Here is a 13,044-nt window from a genome sequence, read left to right as displayed (position 1 = left end):
CTATAACTGTTCCACTATCAGCAAAAAATAAAGCAATAGCAAGAAAAGACAAAGACTGGAAGGAAAAGTGGAACAATGTAAAGGCATGTCAAGAAATTTAATTTTGCAATGTAATGTCAAGCTCTAAAATTTAGAAAAAAGATTGCCAATGGGGACCTCATTGGTAAATATTAAGCAATAATAGACAAAATAAGCTCAATTTTATTTTTTTTAAAATACAGAATGATACAAGATAAAGTTACATTAAAACATGATTAAAACACGTTAACAGAACTGCTTTTTGGAGTAATGTTGTGAAGCAAAGGAATGGAGACAATAAAATTAAGGAACATTCAAAATACAGCACTGAGCGCCAAGCTTCAATCATTTTTCTCACTCCTAACCATTATGATTACTCATATCTCCACACATTTGCTGCATGCGAACATCAGCACTTGCAATTGTACTGCATTGATTGATCTTATCAAGTATTTAGCTAACCTCGGCATGTACTTGCTTGTCTTCCGCCAAGAAAATCCAGTTACCGCTCGAGGATGGGCTAAGTACACAAAGGAAAAATCGGTATCTCCTTCTCTCTTGTCCATTGGCGCAACTGGCATCATCACTGCTGACTGCCAGCTACTGGAATTGTACCACACTTTTACAAGACAGTCATCCTGTGAGCATAGGAGAGGAGAGACAGAAACTAATTTTGAACATCTGATCTAAAACATGTTTTTCACCCAGCATTCACTGAATGTATAATTACCCAAAACTGTAGATATACTTCACAGCATGTGCAACATATTCCATGATTTATTTTATCAATAACTGCAATTATTTAAAAAATTTGAAATGCACAAATTTAAAAGTCAATCATCAATCGGCTTTATATTCCTTTAGCATGTTCCAAGAAGGTCTATTAATACAAAATAAATTTACAAGCTGTCTTGTCAAAGCAATGTATAATTAATAAAATGAAACGTTATGTGCTCGAGACTTTTTTATATACAGATTGTTTCTTTGTCAATTAATGATGGCCAAGATCATCATGGTTGTCCTCCAGTATTAAATCACAGCATCTACAACAACTGGCATTTATGCGGGACTTTTAAACTGGATCTTTCCGGACCGTGGAGACGGGGTCGAGGTGGGAAGGCCGGGAAAATAACAGGGAGCTCCCTGAGGCTCCCCAACGTATTCCCGCCTCAGAGGACTTTCCTCGACGGGCTGGGAACAGGGTCAGTGGCCCACTCCATGGAGGTGGGCAGCCAATTAATCCAATTAAGACTCCACTTTGAGTTAGCACCGGTATTTCACCCACGTCGGAGCAGTCCCCTGCTATGTGCTGAGGCTGCCAGCTCAATCGAAGCGACCTGCTGGCGGAAGGCTCCACGGTCTAATGACAAGACCAACGGGATGAAAGGCTGCAGCCTTGTCACGAGTTGGCCTGCAGAGGGATGTCCCTACCAGCTTTGGCAGTCTTCAATGCAGCCATTCTGCATTGGCCAGCAAGGGTGCCTCCATGCTGAGGAGCCCTCGTGGTCACCTTTTCTGGTGGGGCTGCCGCGGCTCCCGAACAGCCGGCTTTCTAATTGGGCCTGCAACGTTAGGAGCCTGCCCACCTTTCTTAATTAATTAAGAGGCTGCCTCTCCGAAGTTTGTGTTGCCGGTCTCACTCCCGACGTAAGGCCCCTGAAGCCTGCAGGAAAATCCAGCCCTTATGTAAAAAATGCCCCAAGGTAACTCTCAGAATAGAACAAACACAGATACAAACTGACAAGGGACATTAGGAGGGAGTGACCAAAAACATGGCCAGAGGGTGGGTTTCGGAAGGGTGGAGATGGAAAGGTTGAAGGCACACTCAATGGTGGGACAGTAGGAAGCGTGCACAAATGGCCTGAGTCAAAGAACAGTGTCCTGAGGGATTATCGGGCTGGAGGAGGTTACAGCCACAGGCAGAGACAGTTTTGAAGGAATTTAAGTGCTAGGTTGAAAATTTTGAACCGGAGATGTTGTGGAGTTAACTTGGGTCAGCAAGGACAGGGGCGATGCATGAGCAAGACTTGGCGGAGTACGACACAGGCAGCAGAACTTTGGGTGAGTTGAAGTTTAGCCAAGGTAGAGAATGGGATGCTGGCCAGTATTTAAATAGCCGAGGCTACAGATGACAAAGACACTGGTGAGCGTTTCAGCAACCAACAGATTCAGGCAGTGGTAGAGATGGTTGATGTCATGAGGTGGAAATAAGTAATCTTTGCGATGGAGAGGATATGTGGTCAGAAGTTTAGTTTGGGATTGAATAGAATGCTTAGAATGCAAACTATTGCCCTCCAAATTAGTGCAATGGTACCAAATTGAATTTACAAAAAAATACTGAACAATTCCACATCATTCCACACTTGGAATATTGTGTTCAGTTCTGGTCGCCTCATTATAGGAAGGATGTGGAAGATTTAGAGAGGGTGCAGAGGAGATTTACCAGGATGCTGCCTGGACTGGAGGGCATGTCCTACGAAGAAAGATTGAGGGAGCTAGGGCTTTTCTCATTGGAGCGAAGAAGGATGAGAGGTGACTTGATAGAGGGGTACAAGATGATGAGAGGCATAGATAGAGTGGATAGTCAGAGACTTTTTCCCAGGGTGGAAAGGGCTATCACCAGGGGGAATAATTTTAAGGTGATTGGAGGAAGGTTTCGGGGAGATGTCAGAGGTAGGTTCTTTACACAGAGTGGTGGGTGCGTGGAATGCGCTGCCAGCGGTGGTAGTAGAAGCAGATACATTAGGGGCATTTAAGCGACTCTTGGATAGGTACATGGATGATAGTAGAATGAAGAGTAGGTAGTTAGTTTGATCTTAGAGTAGGTTAAAGGGTCGGCACAACATCGTGGGCCGAAGGGCCTGTACTGTGCTGTTCTATGTTCAGTCTCAGAATGAAGTACAAATATTACTGTGCATATGATTAGCATAATTTTATACTTAGTAAAGACATAAACTGCCACTACATTTCTATTGATGACACAGCTCTGCTACTGGCCACTTTTCTTGGCAGCATGTCTGACCCCTTTAAAGCTATAAAAAAAGCACCATTATGTATTTTATACATGCGATGTCATTTAACTTACAACATAATTTCCTCAAACTATATACTCTAATCAATTTTGAAAAAGCATACCTTTCATTTACTCTTAAACTTAATGGATGGGTACAATACTGGAGTGGTTGTATGACTGGAATTGTATTAGGGGAATGGAATATAAAAATGGGGATGTTTTGCTACAGTTGTGTAGGGTATTGGCGAGACCACACACTGGAGTACTGTGTACAGTTTTGGTCTCCTCATTTAAGAAAGGATATAAAAGTGTTAAGAGGCAACTCGGAGAAGGTTCACTCGACTGATACCTGGGATGGGAGGGGGTTATCTTATGAAAAAGGTTGGACAGGTTGGGTCTGTATCCATTGGAGTTTAGAAGAATGAGAGGTGATCTTATTGAAACAGATCCCGAAGGGACTCGGATGATGAAAGGCTGTTTACTCTGTGGGAAAGACTAGAACTATGGGACACAGTTTAAAAATAAGGGGACAGAGATGGAGATTTTTTTTTCTGTCAGACGGTTCTGAGTCTTGGAACTCTCTTCCCCGGACAGCGGTGGAGGCAGGGTCATTGAATATTTTTAAGGCAGAGGTAGATAAAATTCTTGACTAACAGGGGAGTCAAAGGGTATTAGGGGTAGGCAGGAAAGGGGAGTTGAGGCCACAGTCAGATCAGCCATGATCTTATTAAATGGTGGACTAGACTCAAAGAAGCCAAATGGCTTACACCTGCTCCGAATTCGTATGTTCACATGAATCCTTTGGCCCTCTAGTTCTGGCATTTTGTGCGTCATCACTCCCTTCAGCTGCCTCAGTCTGCATCTCGGAGGAAATATTCCTAAACCTCTCTGCTTTTCTCCAACCTGTACAAACATTTTTAAACCTCAGGTTTCTGCCTAAGCTTCTGGTTATCTTTCGTTATCAAGGCTTGACATCTTCCTATTTTCCTCACCAGCCCCCCTTCCCCACCATTCTCTGTCACCTTTTCCAGATTTACAGCTCTTCAAGAGCTCTGCGCTTCTCCAATTCTGGCCTCTTGTGCGAGCCTGACTTTTTTAGCCCACCAGTGACAGCCATCCAGGCTCCGAATTCTCGTATTACTTCCCTAAACCTCTCTACCCTCCTGGAAAAACCTCCTTAAAGCCTCCCTCCTTGACCAAGATTTTAGTCACCTTTCCTATTATCTCTTTTGTTGGTTCAGCATCAATTTTTGTCTGATTACACTCCTGTGAAACAGCTTGAGATGTTTTACAACTTTAAAGGCACTATATAAATACTTGTTGTTACCTTAGCAGGTTGTCAAAAGCTTTCCTACATTTTAAGGTAGAAATAGACACCCTAGAAGATACGGTGACATGCTTGCCAGTCGTTCACAATAAGAGAATAGAAATAATCGAAGGTGAAAAGGTTAAAAAGTTGCAAAAAAAATTCAGTTTTGTTAAGGTCTCAGCTGGATGAAGTAAACGATCTAATTAGGGTAGAAAATGCTGAGTATTTCCAGCATTTTCTGCTTTTCTTTCAGATTTCCAGCATCTGCAGTATTCTGCTTTTGATCTACTTAAGGCTACAGATAAAGGTGAGTCTGACTGCAAGACTGTCTCGCATGTTGAATGTACCTTTCATTAACAGTTTGCTTGATGATTTATCTTCTCATGGAAATGCAACTCCCCCTCTATGTGACATCTCTCCAAAGCAGAATAGCTATCATGAAGTCAGAGAATTGGGAGATGAAAACCATGCTGCACCAATCACAGCACCAATCGTATGCCAACTCAATGCCTGCAACTTCTGTATTATAATTCTGCATGAATACATACAGTAAAATGCAAGACTTTCATAAATTCCACTGCATTTGTTTCCAGCAGTGCTCTGAACCATTTCAATTTTGTTTTCAATAAAGATACATAATTTTGGAATAAGTTCTTTTTCCCATTCGTTTTACAACAGTATTAGTATGTTCCCATCAGTAGGAGCTGTGATGAAGACGCTTTTCAATTTTTCACTTTTTGCTATCGAGTCATTGTGCTTTAACCATTCTACAATTCATACAATGGAAAGATTAAGTGGAGCACGTGAATGTTGTTGTAGAAAATTTACCCATGAAAACATGAGCTCTTGGTCAAAATATATTATGTTTTTGTCTTCTATACTTAATTTCCATCATATAGTTAGTTTACAAATATTTGGCAAGAGTTCAAGATGAAATATCAAATTCTGCCAAACTCAGCTACCTGTCTTATAAGAAACTCTGCACTCAAATAGATTTTTAAACTAACTTTATCTTATCAGACAACAAATTGCTTCTTTTCAAATCATTGCATCATTATCCATATTTTTATTAGCATAAAGAAGGTTAAAAGACTGACATGAGATCGGTTATGCTTGCAAAAAAAAATGCAAACTGAATTCATAATGTAAACTGTCAAATTATTTTCTATTTGCAACAATAGACCAGTAGGATCTAATTCAGTGGACTGTTTTGTCAGATAACAAATCCTTCCTGTCAATAAGGTATTTTACTAAATCAAATTGAAAATTAAATCATCCATAATTCCCCAGTTGTGAAAATTCCAGTCTGTTTCATTCTCAGTTTGCACAAAAATTAAGCTTTTAATGGCTGAAGTTTACAATATGAAATTAATGCTTAATGTGATTTGTCAACTCAACTAATTCAACTTCTGCGTATTTTAGAACAATTATGGTAGTTATTTTATTTAAGAACATATTAGGTCAGTGTTCTATCGCAACCAAACAAAAACAATACCTTTCCCACTGTTGCAAAAAATTCACCATCTGGAGACACCTTTAACAGATGGATGGGAGATGCAGATCTGTAAAATCAAATTAACATTATTAGATACATTACACCAAGGCCAAAAATATTTTCTTTATTAACAACTATTAGGGCAGGTTGAGAAAGTGGTTAAAGCATATGGGATCCTGGGCTTTATAAATAGGGGCATAAAGTATAAGCACAAGGAAGTTATGATAAACCTGTATAAAACACAGGTTCTGTTCCAAGTGGAGTATGGTGTCCAGTTCTGGGCACCACACTATAGAAAGCATATTAAGACATTAGAGAGGGTGCAGAAAAGATTCATGAGAATGGTTCCAGGGATATGGGACTTCAGTTATGTGGACAGGTTGGAAAAGCTGGGGCTGTTCTCCTTGGAGAGAAGATGATTAAGAGATTTGATAGAGATGCTCAAAATCATGAGAGGTTTGGGCAGATTAGATAGGGAGAAAATGTTCCCATTGGCAGAAGGATCCAGAAACAGAGGACACCGATTTAAGGTGACTGGCAAAAGAAGCAATGGCGACATAAGGAAAACATTTTTTTATGTAGCGAGTAGTTAGGATCCGGAATGCAATGCCTGACAATGTGGTGGAGGAAGATTCAACTGAGGCCTTCAAAAAGAGGACTGGATAATTCTCCGAAGAGAAAAAATTTGCAGGGCTATGGGGAAAAGGTGGGGGGTGGGAACGGGTGAGAGCCAGCACAGGTGACGACAGGCCAAATGGCCTCCTTCTGTGCTGTAACCATTCTATCATTCTATAATTCAAATGTGCCTGGGAAAAGGGGCTGTGAAATGTTGGAATAGGAGAAAAGAAACATTAATGTGCAAGTAAACTAAGACATAACAAAACACCAACAAAGTGAAAGGAAATTACATTCTCACATTTATTAGTTGGTCTATGACAAAGAGTACACTCTGTAGGTATTACACAGTTTCCCCCTACATACTCCATTTAACATCCTAAATATTCCATTTAGCATATGGAAAATAAAACATTTTTGTGTACTTTATGTTACGACCGGGTGAGGCAGGAGTCTGGGGCTTCCCTCTCAGCCTTTTCCTGTTTTGGCTGTAACAAGGTTTAATTTTTAAAATAAAAACAAGAAATGCTGGAAATACTCAGCAGGTCTGGCAGATCTGTGGAGAGAGAAGCAGAGTTAACATTTCGGGTCAGTGACCCTTCTTCGGAACTTGTTTTTATTTCAGATTTCCAGCATCTGCAGTATTTTGCTTTTATTTTAATTTTTAAAACACTGTTTTTAGCTTTCCCTCAGTGAGTCCTTGCTCACTGCTCTCTAATTGTGGTTGCAAAGAAATAAACCAGACAGGTTTACTCAGATTTAAACAAGAAAGGTGTAAGTTTATTAACTTTAAAACTCTAATTCAGTTAAAACTATTAAAAATATGCAATGCAACCACACGAGCATGCATACGCGATAAACGCACGCAAATAGAGACAGAAAAGGACAAAGAATTGGGGGGTGGGGGAAAGGTTTAAAGTAATAGATGGAATTTAGTACTGGTTTTGGATTAGATGTAAAGTCTTTGACTTAAGTTAAGTCTTGCAGTTCTCGTTGGGGCCCAGTACACTTTCAAACTTGTTTCGCTGGTCTTCGATCTTGAGACTTAAGTTACTTCCCTGGAACTTGGCATGAGAGAGAGAGATGCTCTCTTCTTGAAGTTCAGTTGCAGTCTCTTCCCAAACCTGTTCTGTGTCATGCACAATTCAATAAACCCCAGATTGGCCAGCAGGTTAGTCATGTGACTAGTTCCTTTTTTGGAGCAACCTCACCTGCGAGATTTGTGGATTCCTCCAAGCTTACCAGACACTCTCAGGTGGGGGGGCGGAGAATGCTGGCTCAATGACTCTTGATCATCATTACTGACAAAATCCATCTGGCTAATTGAATCAGCGAGTGCTCCCATTGTCTCTTCATGTAACTGTCTTTTAGAATGCAAATGTGCAGCCAAGTTTGCAGTGACTGTTCTGTGGTCTTTTTAAGCAAGTTTGCTCAATGTCCAGTCACAGTTCAAAAATAAGGTTCCATATGACAAAATTAATGTGTCTCATTTTGGCAGGTGTGGTTTCTGTCACATCTCCCCATCCAGCAGAATGAAATGTGATATTAGGGGAGCATTGCATTATAAAAATAGAAAGAGAAAGTACAAGAAAACACACATGCATTTCTCTCATTCTCATTCATTCAGAAAAACTAAAAATTGTTACAGCCTCTTTCCTTTGTAGCAATGCTGCTTCAAACTGCCCCTATTCCCCTGGTGAGTCTGAGATAGTTATGTATTGGCCAAAGAGGTTTGAAGTTTCTTCACTATCATCAATGACCCTCCTTCATTCATAAGGTCAGAAGTGGGGATGTTCGCTGATGATTGCACAATGTTCAGTACCATTCGTGACTCCTCAGATACTGAAGCAGTCTATGTAGAAATGCAGCAAGACCTGGACATATCCAGGCTTGGGCTGATAAGTGGCAAGTAACATTCGCGCCACACAAGTGTCAGGCAATGACCATCTCCTACAAAAGAGAATCTAACCATCTCCCCACGACATTCAACGACATTACAATCGCTGAAACCCCCATAATCAACATCCTGGGGGTTACCATTGACCAGAAACTGAACTGGAGTAGCCATATACACCATGGCTACAAGAGCAGGTCAGAGGCTAGGAATCCTGCGGCAAGTAACTCACCTCCTGACTCCCCAAAGCCTGTCCACCATCTACCAGGCACAAGTCAGGAGTGTGATGGAATACTCTCCACTTGTCTGGATGGGTGCAGCTCCAACAACACTCAAGAAGCTCAACACCATCCAGGACAAAGCAGCCCGCTTGATTGGCACCCCATCCACAAACATTCACTCCCTCCACCACCGAATCACAGTGGCAGCAATGTGTACCATCTACAAGATGCACTGCAGCAAGGCACCTCAGACAGCACCTTCCAAACCTGCAACCTCTACCACCTAGAAGGACAAGGGCAGCAGATGCATGGGAATACCACCACCTGCAAGTTCCCCTCCAAGCCACACCATCCTGATTTGGAACCGTTCCTTCACTGTTACTGGGTCAAAATCCTGGAACTCCCTTCCTAATAGCACTGTAGGTGTACCTACTCCACATGGATTGCAGCAGTTCAAGAAGGCAGCTCACCACCACCTTCTCAAGGGCCATTAGGGATGGGCAATAAATGCTGGCCTGGCCAGCGATGCCCACATCCCAGGAACGAATAAAAAGATCCTCTTGTGCATCCCTGATTTTAATTGTTCCACCATTGGTGGCTGTGTATTCGGTTGCATAGGCCCCAAGCTCTGGAAGACCCTCCCGCCGCCTCTTCATCTCACTTTCCTCCTTGAGGACACTCCTTAAAACCTACCTCTTTGACCAAGCTTTTGGTCATCTGACTTAATATCGCCTTTTGTGGCTCATTGTAATACTTTGCTCTATAATGCTATGAAGCACCTTGGGACATTTAATTATGTTAAAGGTGCTATAAAATATAAGTTAATATTCGAAAATCATCCTGGAGAACAAGATTACCCTCAATTTTTTTTTTCTTCCCTCCCAATCGTCTTCTTAAATCCCTCTCTTGCCTACCATCTCCACCATTAATACCAATAAGCAGGAGGAGCTTACGGACTTCTTTGTCACTAAGGTGGAGATCAATTTAGCAGCCGTTACTTCATCTCCCTACTTTCTCTCGCCCAAGGCCAACTTCTCGCAAGGTTCCTACTTGCCCGAACTAGGAACCTGTATGTCTGCAGTTTTTCTCTGCATGCACGTTTTCACCCAGATCATCTTGTCCACATGTTCCTGGCCCTCTCAGTAATTGCACTGAAAGCAGTTCTCTCTCCACAGTTACTGTCCTCACCCTTCAAAACCACCAACATCACCTACCTTGTCAAAAACACTCTCGACCCCTTTGTCCTTGCAAACTGCTGCCCAGCTCAAACTTCCAATTCTTCTCCAAATTCTTGGATCTTGCTGCTGCCTCCCACATTGGTGCCCACCTTTCCTACAATTCTGTTTTTGAATTGATACAATCATATTTCCTTCCCTGCTACAGCAATGAAACCGTGTAAACCAAAGTTATAAAAGACGCAGTGATGATGACAGCAGTGCATTATTCCTGCTCATCCCCGCTCTCCTTTGACAGTCAACCAGACCATCCTCCTCCAATTCCAGCATCCGCAGTATTTTGCTTTTATTTTAGTGTTTAATTCACTGCCACTTCTCTTCCAGGAATGCCTACCTTGAAGAAGTTCTGCTCTTCTCTCCGACAGGATTTTCGTTTGTCTCTTTTACCTTGTTCACCTTCATTGCTTTCTATTTCCCTTCTGGTGTTTGATAAGGATATCTACCAAAACTCGTTTTCACAGCCACATCTCCTTCCTCAGTGACTGTCTCCGGCTCCGACTTATTCCACGTGGATTCCAACTGCAGTTTCACCCATCATGCTTTGAAACCACCCAGGATCACAGGTATCTCTGAGAAATACAATGCTCCTCGGACTGCTACTCTCGCCGCATCCTGAGATCCACACTCAGTGCTATGCGCCGCCACATGCACACACTGGACCTCTCTCTCCAGCAGCACCGTCTCACCTTATCTCAAAGCTGTTCTACTCCGCAGTTTCATCTCATCTTACGTCTCATCCGACGCATTAACAAAAAACTTTTTTTCTTCCTTTCAGGTGTTAAGGAACGCAAGCTCCAGCAGCTGATGGGGACGAATGCTCCTCCAGATCCTCCTTCCGCTTCACTTCCCTCTGATCCCACCCCTTCTGATCTGAACCCTTGCCGTGTATTCACTATACCCTCTGACCTCCCCCTCTCTGATGCTGAGCGTTCTGTACTCAGCAAAGGTCTCAGTTTTATCCCCTTACGCCCCCACCTCAATGAATTTCGCGCTCGGCATGACATTGAGCTCTTCTTCAGTCGCCTCCGCCTCCGGGCTCACTTCTTCGACCAGGAGTCCTCCCCCCGACCAGCAGACCCATTCACCCGCCTCCAGCATTCTCCCTCTACCTGGACCCCTCCCCCTGGCCTCTTACCCGCTCTTGATCTCTTCATCGAAAACTGCCGGCGAGACATTGGTCGTCTCAATTTCTCTGCCCCCCTCACTCACTCTAACCTGTCCCCCTCTGAACTTGAGGCACTCCGTTCTCTCAGCACTAACCCCGACATGGTCATCAAACCTGCAGACAAGGGTGGTGCTGTTGTTGTATGGCGTACCGACCTCTACCTTGCAGAAGCTCAACGCCAACTCAGACACCTCTTCCTACCTCCCTCTGGACCATGACCCCACCACCGAACATCAAGCCACCGTCCAAAGGACTGTCACTGACCTCATCTCCTCTGGAGATCTTCCCTCTACGGCTTCCAACCTCATAGTCCCACAACCCCGGACAGCCCGCTTCTACCTCCTTCCCAAAATCCACAAACGGGACTGTCCCGGCAGACCCATTGTGTCAGCCTGCTCCTGCCCCACTGAACCTATTTCTTCCTATCTTGACTCTATCTTTTCTCCGCTGGTCCAGTCTCTTCCCACCTACATCCGTGACTCTTCTGACGCCCTACGTCATTTTGACAATTTCCAGTTTCCTGGTCCCAACCGCCTCCTCTTCACTATGGACGTCCAATCGCTCTACACCTCCATCCCCCACCAGGATGGTTTGAGGGCTCTCCGCTTCTTCCTGGGACAAAGGCCCAACCAGTCCCCATCCACCACCACCCTCCTCCGCCTGGCTGAACTTGTTCTCACATTGAACAACTTCTCCTTCAACTCCACGCACTTCCTTCAAGTAAAAGGTGTCGCTATGGGTACCCGCATGGGTCCTAGTTATGCCTGTCTTTTTGTGGGATATGTCGAGCATTCTTTGTTCCAGTCCTACTCAGGCCCCCTCCCCCAACTCTTTTTCCGGTACATTGATGACTGTATCGGTGCCGTTTCCTGCTCCCGCACCGAACTAGAAAACTTTATCAACTTTGCTTCCAATTTCCACCCTTCTCTCACCTTTACATGGTCCATCTCTGACACTTCCCTTCCCTTCCTCGACTTCTCTGTCTCCATTCTCTGGGGATAGGTTGTCTACTAATATCCATTATAAGCCCACCGACTCCCACAGCTACCTCGACTACACTTCTTCACACCCTACCTCCTGTAAGGACTCCATTCCATTCTCCCAGTTTCTCCGTCTCCGACGCATCTGCTCTGATGATGCTACCTTCCATGACGGTGCTTCTGATATGACCTCCTTTTTCCTCAACCGAGGATTTCCCCCCACTGTGGTTGACAGGGCCCTCAACCGTGTCCAACCCATTCCCCGCATCTCTACCCTCACCCCTTCCCCTCCCTCCCAGAACCGTGACAGGGTTCCCCTTGTCCTCACTTTTCATCCCACCAGCCTCCATATCCAAAGGATCATCCTACGCCATTTTCGCCACCTCCAGCGTGATGCCACTACCAGTCGCATCTTCCCCTCCCTTCCCCTGTCAGCATTCCGAAGGGATCGTTCCCTCCGCGACACCCTGGTCCACTCCTCCATTACCCCCACCACCTCGTCCCTGTCCCAGGGCACCTTCCCCTGCAATCGCAGGAGGTGTAATACCTGCCCATTTACCTCCTCTCTCCTCACTATCCCAGGCCCCAAACACTCCTTTCAGGTGAAGCAGCGATTTACTTGTACTTCTTTCAATGTAGTATACTGTATTCGCTGCTCACAGTGTGGTCTACTCTACATTGGGGAGACCAAGCGCAGACTGGGTGACCGCTTTGCGGAAAATCTCCGCTCAGTCCGCAAGCAGGACCCTGAGCTTCCGGTTGCTTGCCATTTCAACACTCCCCCCTGCTCTCATGCTCACATCTCTGTCCTGGGATTGCTGCAGTGTTCCAGTGAACATCAACGCAAGCTCGAGGAACAGCATCTCATCTACCGATTAGGCACACTACAGCCTGCCGGACTGAACATCGAGTTCAATAATTTCAGAGCATGACAGCCCCCCATTTTACTTTCATTTTTAGTTATTTTTTCTTCCTTTTTTGCATTTATTTCATTTCATCTTAGTTTGTTCAGTTTGCTTACCCATTGTTTTTTTCAGGTTTTTTTTCAGGTTTGCACTTGCTGCTGTTCAATATTCAGTGTATTCACACCTAATCTGTA

General features: G+C 43.9%; 1 protein-coding gene across 6 annotated transcripts in view; it reads right to left on the bottom strand.

The window, feature by feature from the left end:
• Positions 1-13,044, bottom strand: part of LOC137369151 (dmX-like protein 1) — a 289,553-nt gene that overhangs the window by 188,969 nt on the left and 87,540 nt on the right. For all 6 annotated transcript variants that reach the window (XM_068029885.1, XM_068029888.1, XM_068029887.1 and 3 more), the window contains exons 6-7: positions 5,836-5,902; positions 481-656 (exon numbers count right to left, since the gene is read on the bottom strand). In XM_068029885.1, coding sequence (XP_067885986.1) covers positions 481-656; positions 5,836-5,902 — 243 coding nt within the window. The remainder of the gene's footprint in view (positions 1-480; positions 657-5,835; positions 5,903-13,044) is intronic.

This window comes from Heterodontus francisci, chromosome 4 (genome assembly GCF_036365525.1).
Source record: "Heterodontus francisci isolate sHetFra1 chromosome 4, sHetFra1.hap1, whole genome shotgun sequence".
NCBI lineage: Eukaryota > Metazoa > Chordata > Chondrichthyes > Heterodontiformes > Heterodontidae > Heterodontus > Heterodontus francisci.
The sequence above is the reverse complement of the archived record's forward strand: the minus strand, read 5'-3'. Positions and strand labels throughout refer to the sequence as shown.